Raw genomic sequence first — 15,204 nt, forward strand, 5'->3', positions numbered from 1 at the left:
GACACAGAATCTGAAGCAGGTTCCAGGCTCTGAGCTCTTAGTACAGAGCCCGATGCAGGGCTCGAACCCACAAACCACGAAATCATGACCTGAACTAAAGTCAGATACTTAACCAACTGAGCCACCCAGCCCCCAGTAAACATTTTTTTAAAGTTTTAAAATTTATTAGGGGAGGTGAATGGGGGAGGGGCAGAGAGAGAGGATCCCAAGCAGGCTCTGTGCTCTCAGCGCAGACCCCACCTGGGGCTCGATCTCACTAACCCTGAGCCGAAATCAAGAGTCAGATGCTTAACTAACTGAGCCACCCAGGCACCCGTTTTCACTTATTATTTTAAAATTATTAAAAAAATGTATTTATTTTTGAGAGAGAGTGCAAATGCATGAGCAGGGGTGGGTGGGTAAAGAGAGGGAAACAGAGGATCCGAAGTGGGCTCCACGTTGACAGCAGAGAGCCCGACATGGGCTCGAACCCACAAACTGGGAGATCACGACTTGGGCCAAAGCTGGAGGCTTAACTAACAGCCACCTGTGAAACGGTCCCGTTTTCACTTCTTTTAAGTGAAATACAATTTTTACATAATTACTGCTGTTTCTAAATAACAGGCTTATGTTGCTGTCTGATGATTTTTTTTTTTTTAAGATTTTACTTTTAAGTAATCTCTGCACCCAACGAGGGCCTCACACTTACAGCCTTGAGATCAAGAGTCCGTGCTCTACTGACTGAGCCAGCCAGGCGCCCCTGATGGTTTTTCAGTTTTTGACTTCCCGTTCTAGATAATTGGGACTGAGCTCTTTCTCTGCTTCGCTTTACCACACAGGTGCTCCTCCTTTGCATCTGCATAAGCTCCCGCAGAATTTAAATTTTGTTTAGGTGTGTCTTTACCGTTTATATTCTTATGACCGTATAAATGCCAGAGCTGATTTATGTAATGAACTGTGTGATTGCTTTTCCTATTTGACCTTTTGTTTCCTTAGGAGTTAATTATCTTGTTTTCATTTCCTTTGTAAGTTGGCGCTGATTCACCCGCCGTCTCCAGCACTCGTCCGGTGGTGGGTGCAGAGCCCCGTCTTCCCCCCGGGGGACCCTGTGCCCTGTGTTCCATGTTTTCTTCTTGACTTCTCATTTTGCTTGAGCGCATCTTCCTGTAGCCTGAGAAATGGTGCATGAGAGGTAAAAGTTTGTGAGACCTTGTATGTCTGAAAATGTTATTATTCTGTCCCCATGGTTGATGGAGAGTTTAGCTGGCTTTGGAATTGGAAATTGGAAATAATTTTCCTTCAGAGCTTTGGAGGCATTTGTTTAATTGCCTTTTGCTTCCAGTTTTGCTCTTGAGAAGTCTGAAGCCATTCTGATTGTTTAATTCTGTCTGTATGACCCCTACCCCTGAGCCCCTGGGAGCGTGTAGGAGATATATATCTATATCTGTTCTGTATCTATATATTTAAGTTTATTTATTTTGAGAGAGACAGAGACAGTGCAGGTGGGGAGAGGCATAGAGAGGGAGACAGAATCCCAAGCAGGCTCCGCACTGTCAGTGCAGAGCCTGACCTGGGGCTCCAACCCATGAAACCATGAGATCATGACCTGAGCTGAAATCAGGAGTCAGATGCTCAACCGACTTGAGTCACCCAGGTGCCGCAGGATATTCTTTTGTCACCACATTTTTATTTTCTTTAAAAAGTGTTTTTTTCATACGGTCCACATCCTATGCTTAGGACAGTGTCTGGCATAGGTAGAGTTGGTGCCCAATAAATAATTAACCGTCACTGAGCTGGTTGCACCTCTCACCTCCTCCTTTGGAGGCCAAGGCCTAGCTGTTGGTGTTCTGCAGGCCAGGTCGTAGGTGACCGTTGGATCCTTCAGCCTCTCACGTTGCCTCGCTCAAGTTCCTGCAGCTCACCCGCCATGGCTCAGTGGACATAGCGGGGCTCGATCTCATGAGTGAGATCATGACCTGAGCCAGGATCAAAAGTTGGACGCTCAACCGCCTGAGTGAGCCACCCACATGCGCCCAGAATTGTCCACTTTAAATTTGTCAGTTTTCATCATCCCTAACAGGAGTTGATTTTGTAACACTGAAGATTTCTCTTAGTCACTGGTGTGTTAGAGCGAGTAAACTCAGTCTTGGAGCACTTAGCTGGCTCAGTTGGTAAACGTGTGACTGTTGATCTTGGGGTCATGAGTTTGAGCCTCACGTTGGGTGTACAGATTACCTAAAATCAATAAATAAAATTTAAAAAACTCTCAGTCTTTGCCTAACAGACCGGTTATGTTAAAGGACAAATTAAGAGAATAATTTCAGTATTAGTAGGGGCTATTTTCAATTTTGCATATTACCTCTGCTTGGAGTATTTCAGAGTAGAAGTAAAGCAACAGAATATGCAAATTAATATTGCTGTCTGGTATTTTTGTCATACTTGAGTAATGGTGCGTTAGTGATATGCCGGTGTATTAGTTACTGCTAGTCGTATCTTTAGTTACTGTCAAGGTCTAAATCCTCTCCTTATGTGTATTCCGAGAAATTCATGATACAGACGAAGATGGATGGTTCAGTTGCCTTGTCCATTTATTTCAGGTTTGAGCATGTAGGGATTTAATTTTCTTTTTATTTTTAATGAAAAAAAATTTAACGTTAAAAAAATTATTTTAGAGGGGAGAGAGAGCATGCGAGGGGGGGGGAGGGGCAGAGGGAGAGAGAGAGAGCGAGAAAATGAGAATACCAAGCAGGCTCCACACTCAGCACAGAGCCCCATGCAGGCCTTAATCCCATGACCTGAGCCGATATCAAGAGTGACCTGAACGGAAATCAACAGTGGGCTCGGTGGACAGGGTGCTCAACTGACTGAGCCACCCAGGCGCCCCTAAATTTTTTTCTGGGAGGGGGTTGGGAGGGGAGAGGGAGAGGGAGGGAGAGAATCTGAAGCAGGTTCCTGCCCAGCGTGGAGCCCTGTGCAGGGCTCGACTTCATGACCATGGGATCATGACCTGAGCTGAAATCAAGTCAGACGCTTAACTGACTGAGCCACCCTAGCGTCCCTAATTTCTTTCTTAAATCAAGGGCCTGTTTTGGTTTCCTGTATTTCCAAAGGGAAGTCAGGCCTTTGAAAGGACAACATGGTATAATTGACCCTTCAATAACACAAAGGTTCTAGGCCTCGACACCCAACACCTGACAGCCCCGTACAGTCAGAGATCTGCCTGTAACTTTGGACTCCTCAAACACTTAGCTACTAATAGCCCACTGTTGACTGGAAGCCTTGCTGATGACATAAATAATTGATAGACATGTATTTTATGTTACATACACTATACGCTATATTCTTACGATAAAGTAAGGCAGAGGAAAGAAAACTGTTAAGAAAACCGTAGAGAAAATGTATTTACGTTACAATACCGTAAAATATCCACGTAGACGTGGACCTGCACAGTTCACACTCGTGTTCAGGCGTCAGCTGGACTCCCTCAGTTCTGCCCTCCGGTAGTTCATAAGAGAGCATGTCTGTTTTTACTGTTTTTCAACTGGCATCTTAGAAATAAATATTGCCGAATTTTGGGGTTACAAAATGTTACATGTAGGATTTAACTGGGGATCTGAATGCGGAGATAAACTAGGTTTCTTGGGTGTTGTGTCACATGAGTCACATGAGTGATGTGAATCCTTGGATATGAGAGTCGTGTGTCTTAAAAATACACATCAAAACCATTATACTACCCAATAAAAATAGCAAAGATTGAACCATGATTTAAAACAATGGAGACAAAAGTAGTTCTAAAATTAAAGAAAGGTGGAAGATCAAGCTTTAGGATTATTTTTCTCTTTATTATTTTAGGTAGTGACTTTTGTAATCTGTGGACACAGTACAGACTTTGTTGAGGATTTGAATGAGACAAGCAGCGTAATAGACCATAATAGCTTTGCCTGTTGAACGGTGGATTTGAGAGGTTTGACCATAAGAAGGGCTTCTCTTGTTTAAGGAGCTTAGTTCAGATGTCAGATTTGTCAGGTGCTGTGTTGGAGATTATGCATTGAGCACTGAGTTCTTTTGCTTTCACAGAGCAAATAATGGGACTTCAAAGAGTTCTCTCTCTCTCTTTTTTTGGAAGTAAAAGCATAGACATAATTTTCCATGGCTAGTAAGAATAACCTGGGGCCACATATTGAGTGTGTTACTCAGAAGGGAAGCGGGAGGGGAGTATTTGAGTACCATGTTCCAGGTGGGTTGGCTGTCTGTTGCCCCTTACATGTGGGGATTGAGGTTCCACGATAGGTGAGGGGATAATAGGGAGTTGGAATCAGATGTGCTGGCTCCCAAGGCTGGTTTATTCATTCATTTTAAAGTTTTTGTTAGGTTGTTTAAGTAATCTCTGCACCCAACCCGGGGCTCGAACTCACAACAGGGAGATCAAGAGTCACACGGTCTTCCACCTGAGCCAGCCGAGCACCCCGTGTTTCATTGATTTATTGAGCACATACTTCCTGCATGCCCGTGGAGCAGCAGGCATTGTTCTGGCTGACTCATTGTTCCAGAATCACTGGGAAGCACACACAGCCCAAGAGTTGCAAGAAAGTCTTAGGGATGCTGTGGTTGCTAGGCTGACAAAGTGTGGCGTTTGAGCAGACGTAGAGTCCCAGTATTTTACCCTTTAGAAATCAGTGTAACCGTTACAAGAACCCTTTCAACTGAGAGTTTATTTGGCAAATTTGAGAAGTTTCTTATTTTAAGCGAACTCTTACCTATCTTTCTTCTAGTTTTCTGCCATTTTGTTCAGGGACCGCTCTTTACCTTCACCTAGATGCATATATGTCTTCGCCTGAGGTTTCTTCTAGTTTCTTGTGGCACTTTCTTCACTTAATTTTTTTAATCAAAATGGAATTTAGTGTACAGTGACGGTAGAAATACAACACCTTTTTTTCCCCTTTAGCACTCTTTTTTATATAAGCTAGGTCATAATGACTTAGCCTAGAACTTAAGAGAGCTACGGAGCAGTCTAGGCATGTATGCTGCTGTGGGTTTCCCTCTGAAGAAGTGGCATGTGTAGGTCTATTTATATGATGGTGGGTTGGATGAGGGGGTATGGAAACTGCTATGATTGAGGGGTACCTGAGGGTGGCATGAGGTATGAGCTCGGGAAATGGAAGATTTGGAGAGTCTTCTGACTGAACCACAATATTTGAAATGTCTAGTAAGATAGTAAATATATTCTTTGTTTATATTAGAGGGGAGAAGTTGCCTCAATGGATAGAAATTTAAGGAGGGAGATTGAACTCAGCAAAAGGAATAACTTTCTAACTACCTATCCGAGCAGTCTAACAAGGAATCAGCTGTCTTGCAAAGTACTGAGGCCCATGTCAGAGGTGTGTCTGCAGGTGTTGAGCGGTCACTTATCAGGGATGTTCCTGATTGCTTAGCTCCCAGGTGGAAACTGCACTGATCACGGTCAGCCACTGTGCTTGGTGACTCAGCTGCATTCTCCTGTGCCTTTAACTGCCCGGATAGTAGGCCCCCTCTAATCCCTGGGACCCAGGGTAGTTTGGGGACTTCGCCTGTGCTGTGGCGGTGGAGCCAGGCTCTGCACCTGCTTGCTCTGGATTCTGAGGCCCATGCTTTCCACATAGCACCCCGTCCTCTCAGTGCCTTTTTTTTTTTTTTTTTTTTTTTTTTTTTTTTTAGTTTATTTATTTTGAGAGAGAGAGAGGGTGTATTAGTCGGGGAGGGGCAGAGAGAGAGAGAGAGAGAGAGAGAGAGAGAGAGAATCCCAAGCAGGCTGCACACTGTCAGTGCAGAGCCCAGTGTGGGGCTCTAACTCACAAACCTCGGGGTCATGACCTGGGCTAAAGTAAGCCCTGTAGGCGCCCATCATCTCCGTTCTTAAGAGAGCTAAGTGCCTCCCAAGAGCATTTGGATTCTTAACTGATTTTCTGTTAAGAACAAGTTAAAAAGAAATCTACCTTAACTGCTCCCCCACCCTTTTGTTTGTGCCCGTCCAGATACATTTGTATTTATTATCCTTGTCTGTGGTTAAAGCCTGTACCAGAGTGTGAGCACGCCGTGCAGTGTCACCAGTTCTGTTGCATATTCCCTGAGGAATTCAATTTGGATTTCTTTTTTTAAGTTTGTTTATTTTTAGTAATCTCTACACGCAACGTGGGGCTCAAACTCATGACCCTGAGATCAAGAGTCACACGCTCTACCGACTGAGCCAGCCAAGTGCCCCAGATTTGGTTTTCTTCAAATGTGTTGACTTATTCTTTAAATGTATTTACTTACTTGAAGTATCACCTCAGTCAAACGATTAAATTTTCCCATTTTGTTGTGATTTTTTTCCTGTCTATGAATCCTACCTGGTAGGATTTTGCTATTCCTGTTTAAACTCTTTGCCCCTCCCCATTTTTTCTCTTTTGCATAAGCAAAACTGCCCTCTCTTCCCCTTTTATCAGCCTCCACTCGAACCTCTAAAGATAGGACACTGACCATCTTTGTGATTGGTTGGGATTTAATTTTTTTTTTTTTTTTAAGTTTTAAATGTTAGATCTGCTATAGTTAACATGCAGCGTGATGTTAGTTTGAGGTGGACAATATAGTGATTCAACAATTGCATAGGTCCCCTGGTGGTCATCCCAAGTGCACTCCTTAATCCCTATCACTTACTTCCCCCATCCCCCCATCTACCTCCCTGCTGGTGACCATCGGTGTGTTCTCTGTAGTTACGAGTCTGTTTCTTGGTTTGCCTCTCTCTGTCTTTCCTTTCTTGTTGGTTTTGTTTCTTAAATTCCACATATGAGTGAAATCATATGGGATTTGTCTCTCTCTGACTTATTTCACTTAGCGTTACACCCTCTAGATCCATAGAGGTTGCAAGTGGCAAGATTTCCTTCTTTTTTTTTAATGGCTGAGTAATACTCCATTTTTGTCCATTCATCAGTCCATAGACATTTGGGCTTACCATAATTTGGCTATTGTTGATAATGCGGATGTAAACATTGGCGTGCGTGTATCCCTTCAAGTTAGTGTTTTTATATTTTTCGGGTAAATACCTGGTAGTTCAGTTACTGGATTGTAGGGTAGTTCTGTTTTTAACTTTCTGGGGAATGGACAGGATTCATGGACATTGACACTATTTACTGCCCATTCATGCCGAGATAGGTGGTTTGGGTAATGAAGTTGCTCTCACTTCTCACTAGAGTCTCCAGACTCTCCTTTGCATCCCCGAGTTTAATAGTGTCTGAAAAGACTCCGAGAAGGTGCTGGCTAGGTGTTCTGCTTTCCAGGGAGAGGCATGAGCCTCATTCTGGCAGGGGGCTAGGGAAGCAAGTGCAGCGTATCTGCTGGGCTGTGATCATGCCACCACCACCGAGTTGTCTTCCCTTTCCCGGCACTGCCCGGCCCCATTCATTCTCCCCGCCGGCTCCTGCCTTCAGAATGCAGCTGTCCTCTGGCTTACTCCCCTGGACTCTGGCCTTGTCACCACGAGCCTCGAGCACCATGACCTGTGGCCTGACGAGGCTGCTCGCAGGCAGTGGGTGCTTTCCCGCCTCTGCCCTGGCCCCTGTTGCTCCCCTGGCTGGGAGTGCCCTCTGCACTCCCGTCTGGAGGAGATGGGCTCATCCGGTAAGACTGCCTTGCCTCAGGAGCGGTTTCTTCGTGTGTCTGGCCTCCCCTCTCCAGTGGAGGTGCCTGCTGTCCCCCCCCCCCCCCCCAGTTCGTGCTCCCACCTCGCAGGTCCCGACAGTGCCTTTAGCTCTTGCTGCTCATATGTGCTTACTTTATCTTCTGGTAGCCTGTGGGTCCCAGCTGTCTGCATTCTAGGCCCTAGCGTGGAGTTTCAGTAAGACACTTGGATCTTCTAGTTTGGGGCAAAAAAGACTAAAATGCTGAATCATTTGGAAATTGCTGCCAAAAGTGGAGAGGGAGGTCTTCAGTTTGATTTTCCTCTTTTCTCTAGAGACACCTGCTCTGGACATCCACCTCTTCACCATCCTCCTCACTGTGCATGACGATCAGGCTGACACTTTGACGTAGTGCCGTTGAGATGTGAGCATTGGAAGCTGCTCCTGAAATGTTTTGTTAATTTGTTCAGCAAATATGTAGTTAGCATTTACTGTGTGACAGACTGGGACCGAGGCGGCCTGCTCTCCTGGATTTGCAGTGGGGTTGGAGAGCCATAAAGTAGATACATGACAGATGTAATGGTAATACAGACTGTCAGGTAGAGGAGTTACCTCTGTTCTTTTGTTGTTTTCTGAGTTCTTTGTGGTACAGAGGTGGATTTCTCTGAATAGTCCTACAGAGATAGCCTCTAAATTTCAAGAGAAATTGGCTCTCTTTATTTTCATCTGGTCAGTTAAAAGGATTACTGGGTTTTTTTTTTAATTTAATTTTTAATTTTTAAAAATTTACATCCATACTAGCATATAGTGCAACACTGATTTCAGGAGTAGGTTCCTTAGTGCCCCTCCCCCACTTAGCCCATCCCCCCCCACAACCCCTCCCATAACCCTCAGTTTGTTCTCCATATTTATGAGTCTCTTCTGTTTTGTCCCCCTCCCTGTTTTTATCTTATTTTTGTTTCCCTTCCCTTATGTTCGTCTGTTTTGTCTCTTAAAGCCCTCATATGAGTGAAGTCATGTGATTTTTGTCTTTCTCTGACTAATTTCACTTAGCATAATACCTTCCAGTTCCATCCACGTAGTTGCAAATGGCAAGATTTCATTCTTTTTGATTGCTGAGTAATACTCCACTGTGTGTGTGTGTGTGTGTGTGTGTGTGTGTGTGTGTGTGTGTGTGTATACACACACACACACACACACACCCCACATCTTCTTTATCCATTCATCCGTTGATGGACATTTGAGCTCTTTCCATACTTTGGCTTTTGTTGATAGTGCTGCTATAAACATGGGGGTGCGTGTGTCCCTTCGAAACAGCACACCTGCATCCCGTGGATAAATGCCTAGTAGTGCAATTGCTGGGTCGTAGGGTAGTTCTATTTTTTAGTGTTGTGAGGAACCTCCATACTGTTTTCCAGAGTGGCTGCACCAGCTTGCATTCCCAAGGAATTGACTTTTTGCAGTTATGCAAAAACAGCAATGTTCCACTGTAAAACTGTGTGTACAGTTATTAACATGGCCCTTTCATTAACTGCTTGGAGCCTTTACTCCCAAATCCTGGAATGAGTGGCCTGTATTTGGTATTTTGACACTGCTTCCCTTCACGCACCACTATCAGTACCTGCGTTCACCAGGTGGTCTGCCAGGGCTCAGGAGCTGCCCTAGGGCCTGTGATTTAGTGGGGCATGAGATAAAGTCCCTGGCCTTTTTTTTTTTTTAATGTTTTTCTTTATTTTTGAGAGAAAGAGACAGAGTGCCAGTGGAGTAGGGGCAGAAAGAGGGAGACAACCGATCTGAAGCAGGCTCTGAGCTGACAGCAGAGAGCTCAGTGTGGGGCTCGAACTCATGAGCCATGAGATCATGACCTGAGCTCAAGTTGGACTTCTAACTGAGGGAGCCACCCAGGTGCTCTGAGTCCCTTGCTTTTTATTTTTTTGTGTGTTTTAAGAGCTTATATATTTGTTTTGAGGGAGAGAGCAGGAGAGAGTGCACGGGGGAGGGGCAGAGAGAGAGGGAGAGAGAGAATCCCAAGCAGGCTCCATATGGTCAGCACAGAGCCCGTCGCAGGGCTCCATCCCACGAACTGTGAGATCATGACCTGAGCTGAAATCAAGAGCCAGATGCTTGGAGCACCTGGGTGGCTCAGTCAGTTAAGTGTCTGACTTCAGCTCAGGTCATGATCTCACAGTTTGTGAGTTTGAGCCCTGTGTTGGGCTCTGTGCTGACAGCTCAGAGTCTGCTTCCTATCCTCTGTTCCTCTCTCTCTGCCTCCTCCCCCCCCGCCCCACTCAAAAAATAAACGTAAAAAAGTCAGATGCTTAACCAACTGAGCCACCCAGGTGCCCCCCCCCCCCCCTTACCTTTTAAGTAGAGCTTACATTCAAGGCTGGAAGGCAGTATGTGGAAACAAACAAGATTTCAGGTGGTGCTAAGTGCTCTGGAGGAAATTACTTTGATGTGTAATCTGACTTCAATCCCTGTCTGTGAACAGCCTTTCTTTTTTAAATGTTTTTTTTTTTAAGATTTAAAAAAAATTAAAAAAAAATTTTTTAATGTTTATTTACTTTTGAGATAGGGCATGAGCAGGGGAGGGGCAGAGAGAGGGAGACACAGAATCCAAAGCAGGCTCCCGGCTCTGAGCTGTCAGAGCCTGATGCAGGGCTCGAACTCAAGGACAGTGAGATCATGACCTGAGCCGAAGTCAGAGGCTTAGGCTTAACTGACTGAGCCACCCGGGTGCCCCATAAAAATCTTTTTTATTTTAAAGAGGGAGAATGAGGGAGGGAGGGATGTTTAAAAACATCCACAAACCTAGACAGTTGGTAAAGTGGGGACAGTTGCTTAGTGTCCACAGTCACCATGATTTTGCTGATGCTGTTTTATGCCCCTTTCATTTTTCTTTCTCATTGTAATTTTAGAGCCCGTTCCAGACACTGTATGATTTCATGAAATGTTGTTGGCCTCTCGGCTATTCTGATCCCAGAGGCCCGCGGGGCCCCCGTTCTCCTTGAGTCTTTACAGTGCTAATGATCCTGCTCATGTCACTCTCTCACCGTGTTTCAGACGGACCTAGTCCTTCTCCTGCTACTCTGATTGTTCCCATGTTCCTTTGCTGGTTTTCTTCCTTCTTCCAACTGTGACCACTTCTCAAGGCTTTGTCTGGTAAATATGTTACCAAGAATTTACTGTCCTTTCTGCATTTCATTAAGGGGGAAAAAAGCTTGCAAACATTCAGAGAACTTTTGTTCACTGAGGCTTTGTGCTTTGGAAATGCCATTTGGTGGTTTTGCTGCTTTTAATCTTTGGCATTAATTTCAGTTGCTGTCATTTGTTCCATTAAAAAGAATTCAGACCTAAGCCAGAAAAATAATTAAATTGGTCTGCAAAGGGAAAACAAACAGTACAGTATTTCAACAAGTCACAAATACATGTTTATTATTCACCTAAAAAAATGTTAATTTAAGACTCTTCACACAATGTTTTTTATTAAAGATGTAACATAAATCAAACCTGTAATGAGATACCTAATTTGTTTTCCTTTTTCCATTCTAGAATGTATGACAACATGTCCACAATGGTGTATATAAAGGAAGACAAGTTGGAGAAGCTTACACAGGATGAGATTATTTCTAAGACAAAGCAAGTGATTCAGGGGCTGGAAGCTCTGAAGAACGAGCATAATTCCATTTTACAAAGTTTACTGGAAACACTGAAGTGTTTGAAGAAAGATGATGAAAGTAATCTGGTGGAGGAGAAATCAAACATGATCCGGAAGTCACTGGAAATGCTGGAGCTTGGCCTGAGTGAGGCACAGGTATACGTGAGGTCGCCTCAGACAGGAACATGCACTTGACAGTCTGGAGAAATGGAGACTTCATCTGAAATACGTAGTTTAATTAAACTAGAGGGAAGATACTTACAGAATAACATAGATCAGCTTGTATGTAATATAAATGGTGATTGATTTGGGTATGTGTGAGTTTTAACAAGTAGAGGCAGTAAAATGGAGGTAACCCTGTTTGTCATTTAGGATTTGATTTTGGCCGCATGTGTCATAAATGAAAACAGTGGCTTAAACACAGACATGTATAAGAGAAATACCAAGGTAGGCCTCCCCAGACAGGTTGTGTAGCTGCACAGTCCTCAGGGATGCCCAGGCCTCTGCATTATGCTGCACACAGCTTCTTTTGTGGAGTCAGAGCTGCAACCTTTTATGGAGTCCAGCTGCAGCCACATGACCACATTCTAGGATAGGGAAGGGACAGGAAGGGTGTGCCTCCTCCCTTTACTTCCTCCAGCTGGTACACAGCATTGCTTACGTTTCTTTGGCCACACCTTGTTTCATGGCCACACCTAGTTGTGAGGGAGACTGGGGAATGCTGCCCTGCCCACTTACATTTCCACCTTCTTAAGCCTGAGGAAGAAGGGAGAATGGATATTGGCCAACAGCTAATAGTCTCTGCAGTACCCTAAGACAAGATTGCTAAACCTTTGTGGGTTTGTTTGTTTTTTAAGGGCTTATTTATTTATTTTTGAGAGAGAGAGGGCAGCGGAGGGGCAGAGAGAGGACAGAGGACGCCAAGGGAGCTCTGTGCTGATAGCAGAGAGTTCCACGTGGGCCTCAAACTCACAAACCGTGAGATCATGGCCTGAGCCACCCAGGTGCCCCTAAACTTTTTTTTTTTTTTTTTTTTTTTTTTTTAAATGTTTCTTTATTTTTGAGACCGAGAGAGACAGAGCATGAACGGGGGAGGGTCAGAGAGAGAGGGAGACACAGAATCTGAAGCAGGCTCTAGGCTCTGAGCTGTCAGCACAGAGCCCGACGCGGGGCTCGAACTCACAGACCGTGAGATCATGAACTGAGCCGAAGTCAGAAGCTCAACCGACTGAGCCACCCAGGTGCCCCTAAACCTTTGTTTTTTGAGTAAACCTTTGTTTTTATCATGCTGGACATACAGGTGAAAAATTAGAAACAGCTAGGTGGTAACTGTTCCCCTGATAACTGTTGGCTCTGCCAGCACATTTCAGGTAAAATTACATACACTGAAATTTGGCCTCTTTTTTTCTTGGCTCTCCTCTTGTGCGGTGAATGAAGAAAGAAGTGGGGCCTGCTAGGTTACTAAGTCCCACGTCCATGAAGAGGACACTGTTCTATTCCACAGTGACTATCCATACCCTCATTCGAGAGTTTTTCATTCCCACTGTGTGAAAGACTAATTGTGGAACTTTAACTGTGTTTGCTTATTGTGAATCTGTTATAAGGCAAATTCTGTTGAAAAGTGATAGGAATATGGACTTCCTTTTTAGTTTGGCAAGTACTAGGGTTAAGAACAAAGGAGAAAACAGCCTTACTTTCTGGAGTTCAGGTTTGAAACTAGGAGGATGGTAGAGGGAAAGGCAGTTGCATGGTCTAAAGACAGAACGGACTGGGGCCGACTTTTCCCAGCTCACTCTGCGCGTACACTTCTAGGAGCTTGCTAATGCCTCAGGCAGGTCTGTCCCTGAAACTAATCAGTGTACCACAGGCAGAGCCCTGGGGCCGTCACCAGATTTTACAGCCTGGACTTAAGCTTATGAATGCAAAGTACATTCTGACAGCCTGGCGAGCTACAAAGATTTCTTCCCTTACCTTGGAACATCAAAGATTTGTCTGCCCGCCCTTCTCTGGCTCCGTCACCAGCCCCTCCCTGAGTGACCCCCGTACACATAGGCCTGCTTGGGCACACGCTCTCAGATGTGGAAAAGGGTCTCTGAGAAATTATGTTGGAGACACTTAGATAGAAAGTAGAAAAGTAACAGTTTTGTCAGAAGAGTTAGCCGTGTGTCCATTGCTAGTCTATTTGAGATGCTGTCAAGCGGCAGAGCAGCGTGGGGTTCCTGTACGTGTTCTGAGCGCACGCCCCTGTGTACGTGAGACCGAGGGTGGGAAGGGAAGTGAGCAGCAGTGGTACTTGTCCGTGTCACAGCACATCCCTGCCCGCGTGAGGAGAGCAGGCACAGTGTGCGCGTGGGCGGGAGGGGGACGTGTGGGCTGGACCCTGCAGTGCTGTCAGCGCTTCTGTCTGTCCAGGTTATGATGGCTTTGTCCAATCACCTGAATGCTGTCGAGTCGGAGAAACAGAAGCTGCGGGCACAGGTTCGTCGCCTGTGCCAGGAGAATCAGTGGCTGCGGGATGAATTGGCCAACACGCAGCAGAAATTACAGAAGAGTGAGCAGTCTGTGGCTCAACTGGAGGAAGAAAAGAAGCATCTGGAATTCATGAATCAGTTAAAAAAATACGATGATGACATCTCTCCATCCGTAAGTGGTTCAGAAGGAATGCAGTATTGACAGTTAACGCTGCTGTAGTTAGTAGGTTCTTTTGGTAAAGCCGTCAGTGTTTTCCGCCCCCGCTTTAGTGGTTGCATGTAGCAAGACCAAAGATTCTAACTTTTGGGACTTAGTCCCTGGGCAAGTCATGGAGGTTCTCCTTGCCATGTGCTTTTCATATATGTGTTTGCAAGTTCTTTTTTTAAGTTTGTTTTTGAGAGCGAGAGAGAGAGAGCACATGCGCGTGAGCGAGGGAGGGACAGAGAGAGAGAAAGAGAGAATGAATGAACGAGTGAATCTGTCCCAAGCAGGATCCAGACTGTCAGTGCAGAGCCCGACGTGGGGCTTGATCTCAGGAACTATGAGATCATGACCTGAGCCGAAATCAAGAGTTGGACACTCAACCGCGTGAGCCCCCTGGGCGCCCCTCATATGTGTGTTTTAGAACAGTGGTCAGAAATGTAAAAATACTTTGTAAATGTGAGGCACGATGCACAGAGGCACTTGACAAGGTTTGTCCCGGCTGGAGATCTCTTGAACGTTTTAACCCATGGAGTCTGGCTTCCACACCCAGCGCACTGCTGGAGCTCTCTCAGGTCAGCGTGCGTCCCACGCAGTCATTTGTCATCTAGCCTTGTAATCTGTAACTAAGTCTGTGGCCTGTGGTGCTGTGGGTCTTGACTTTCTCTTTGAGACTCTCTTCCCCCTGCTCCCAGGACACCACCTGGGTCTCCTGCTCCTTCACTCATGTTTCCTTCTTGCCTAATTATGCTTGGAATGTTAGGGTTCACCAGGGATTTTGCTTTTCTCCTTTTTTGTTGATTCTCTTTGGTGGTTCATCTCAGTCTTGATTATTTTCCATCCACCATTTATATCTGTTCAGTTAACAACTTTAAAAGAAATTTTGGACTAATTTCATTATTATTTTTTATTATTATTTTTTAAATGTTTATTTTGAGACAGAGTGCACGTGCGCAAGCAGGGAGGGAAAGAGAGATAGAAAAACAAAGCAGATGCCAGGCTCCAAGCTGTCAGTGCAGAGTCCAACGTGGGGCTCGAACCCACAAACTGTAAGATCACGACCTGAGCTGAAATCAGATGCCTAACTGACTGAGCCACCCAGCCACCCTGTAGTAATTTTAGATTCACAGAAAAGTTGAAAAGATAGTGAAGAGAATTCCCATATATCCTTTACTCAGTTTCCCCTAATGTCACATCTCCCGTCACCACGGTGCGTGTCTTCATCCACTCTGGCCACTGTGATGGAATACCATAGGCCACGTG

At 45.1% G+C, this 15,204-nt stretch overlaps 1 protein-coding gene across 14 annotated transcripts in view; it reads left to right on the forward strand.

Annotated features, from left to right (window-relative positions):
* Nucleotides 1-15,204, forward strand: part of KLC1 (kinesin light chain 1) — a 64,543-nt gene that overhangs the window by 14,845 nt on the left and 34,494 nt on the right. For 13 of the 14 annotated variants that reach the window (XR_014137862.1, XR_013555945.2, XR_013555946.2 and 10 more), the window contains exons 2-3: nucleotides 11,163-11,424; nucleotides 13,681-13,911. Coding sequence is in view for 9 of the 14 variants with exons in the window: in XM_078447795.2 (XP_078303921.1) it covers nucleotides 11,164-11,424; nucleotides 13,681-13,911 (492 nt within the window). In the remaining 5 variants the exon portion in view is untranslated. Of the gene's footprint in view, nucleotides 1-10,673; nucleotides 10,773-11,162; nucleotides 11,425-13,680; nucleotides 13,912-15,204 lie in introns of all 14 variants that reach the window. The other variant, XR_014137864.1, reaches the window with a different exon arrangement.

The sequence above is a fragment of the Panthera onca genome, chromosome B3, assembly GCF_046562875.1.
Source record: "Panthera onca isolate mPanOnc1 chromosome B3, mPanOnc1 haplotype 2, whole genome shotgun sequence".
NCBI lineage: Eukaryota > Metazoa > Chordata > Mammalia > Carnivora > Felidae > Panthera > Panthera onca.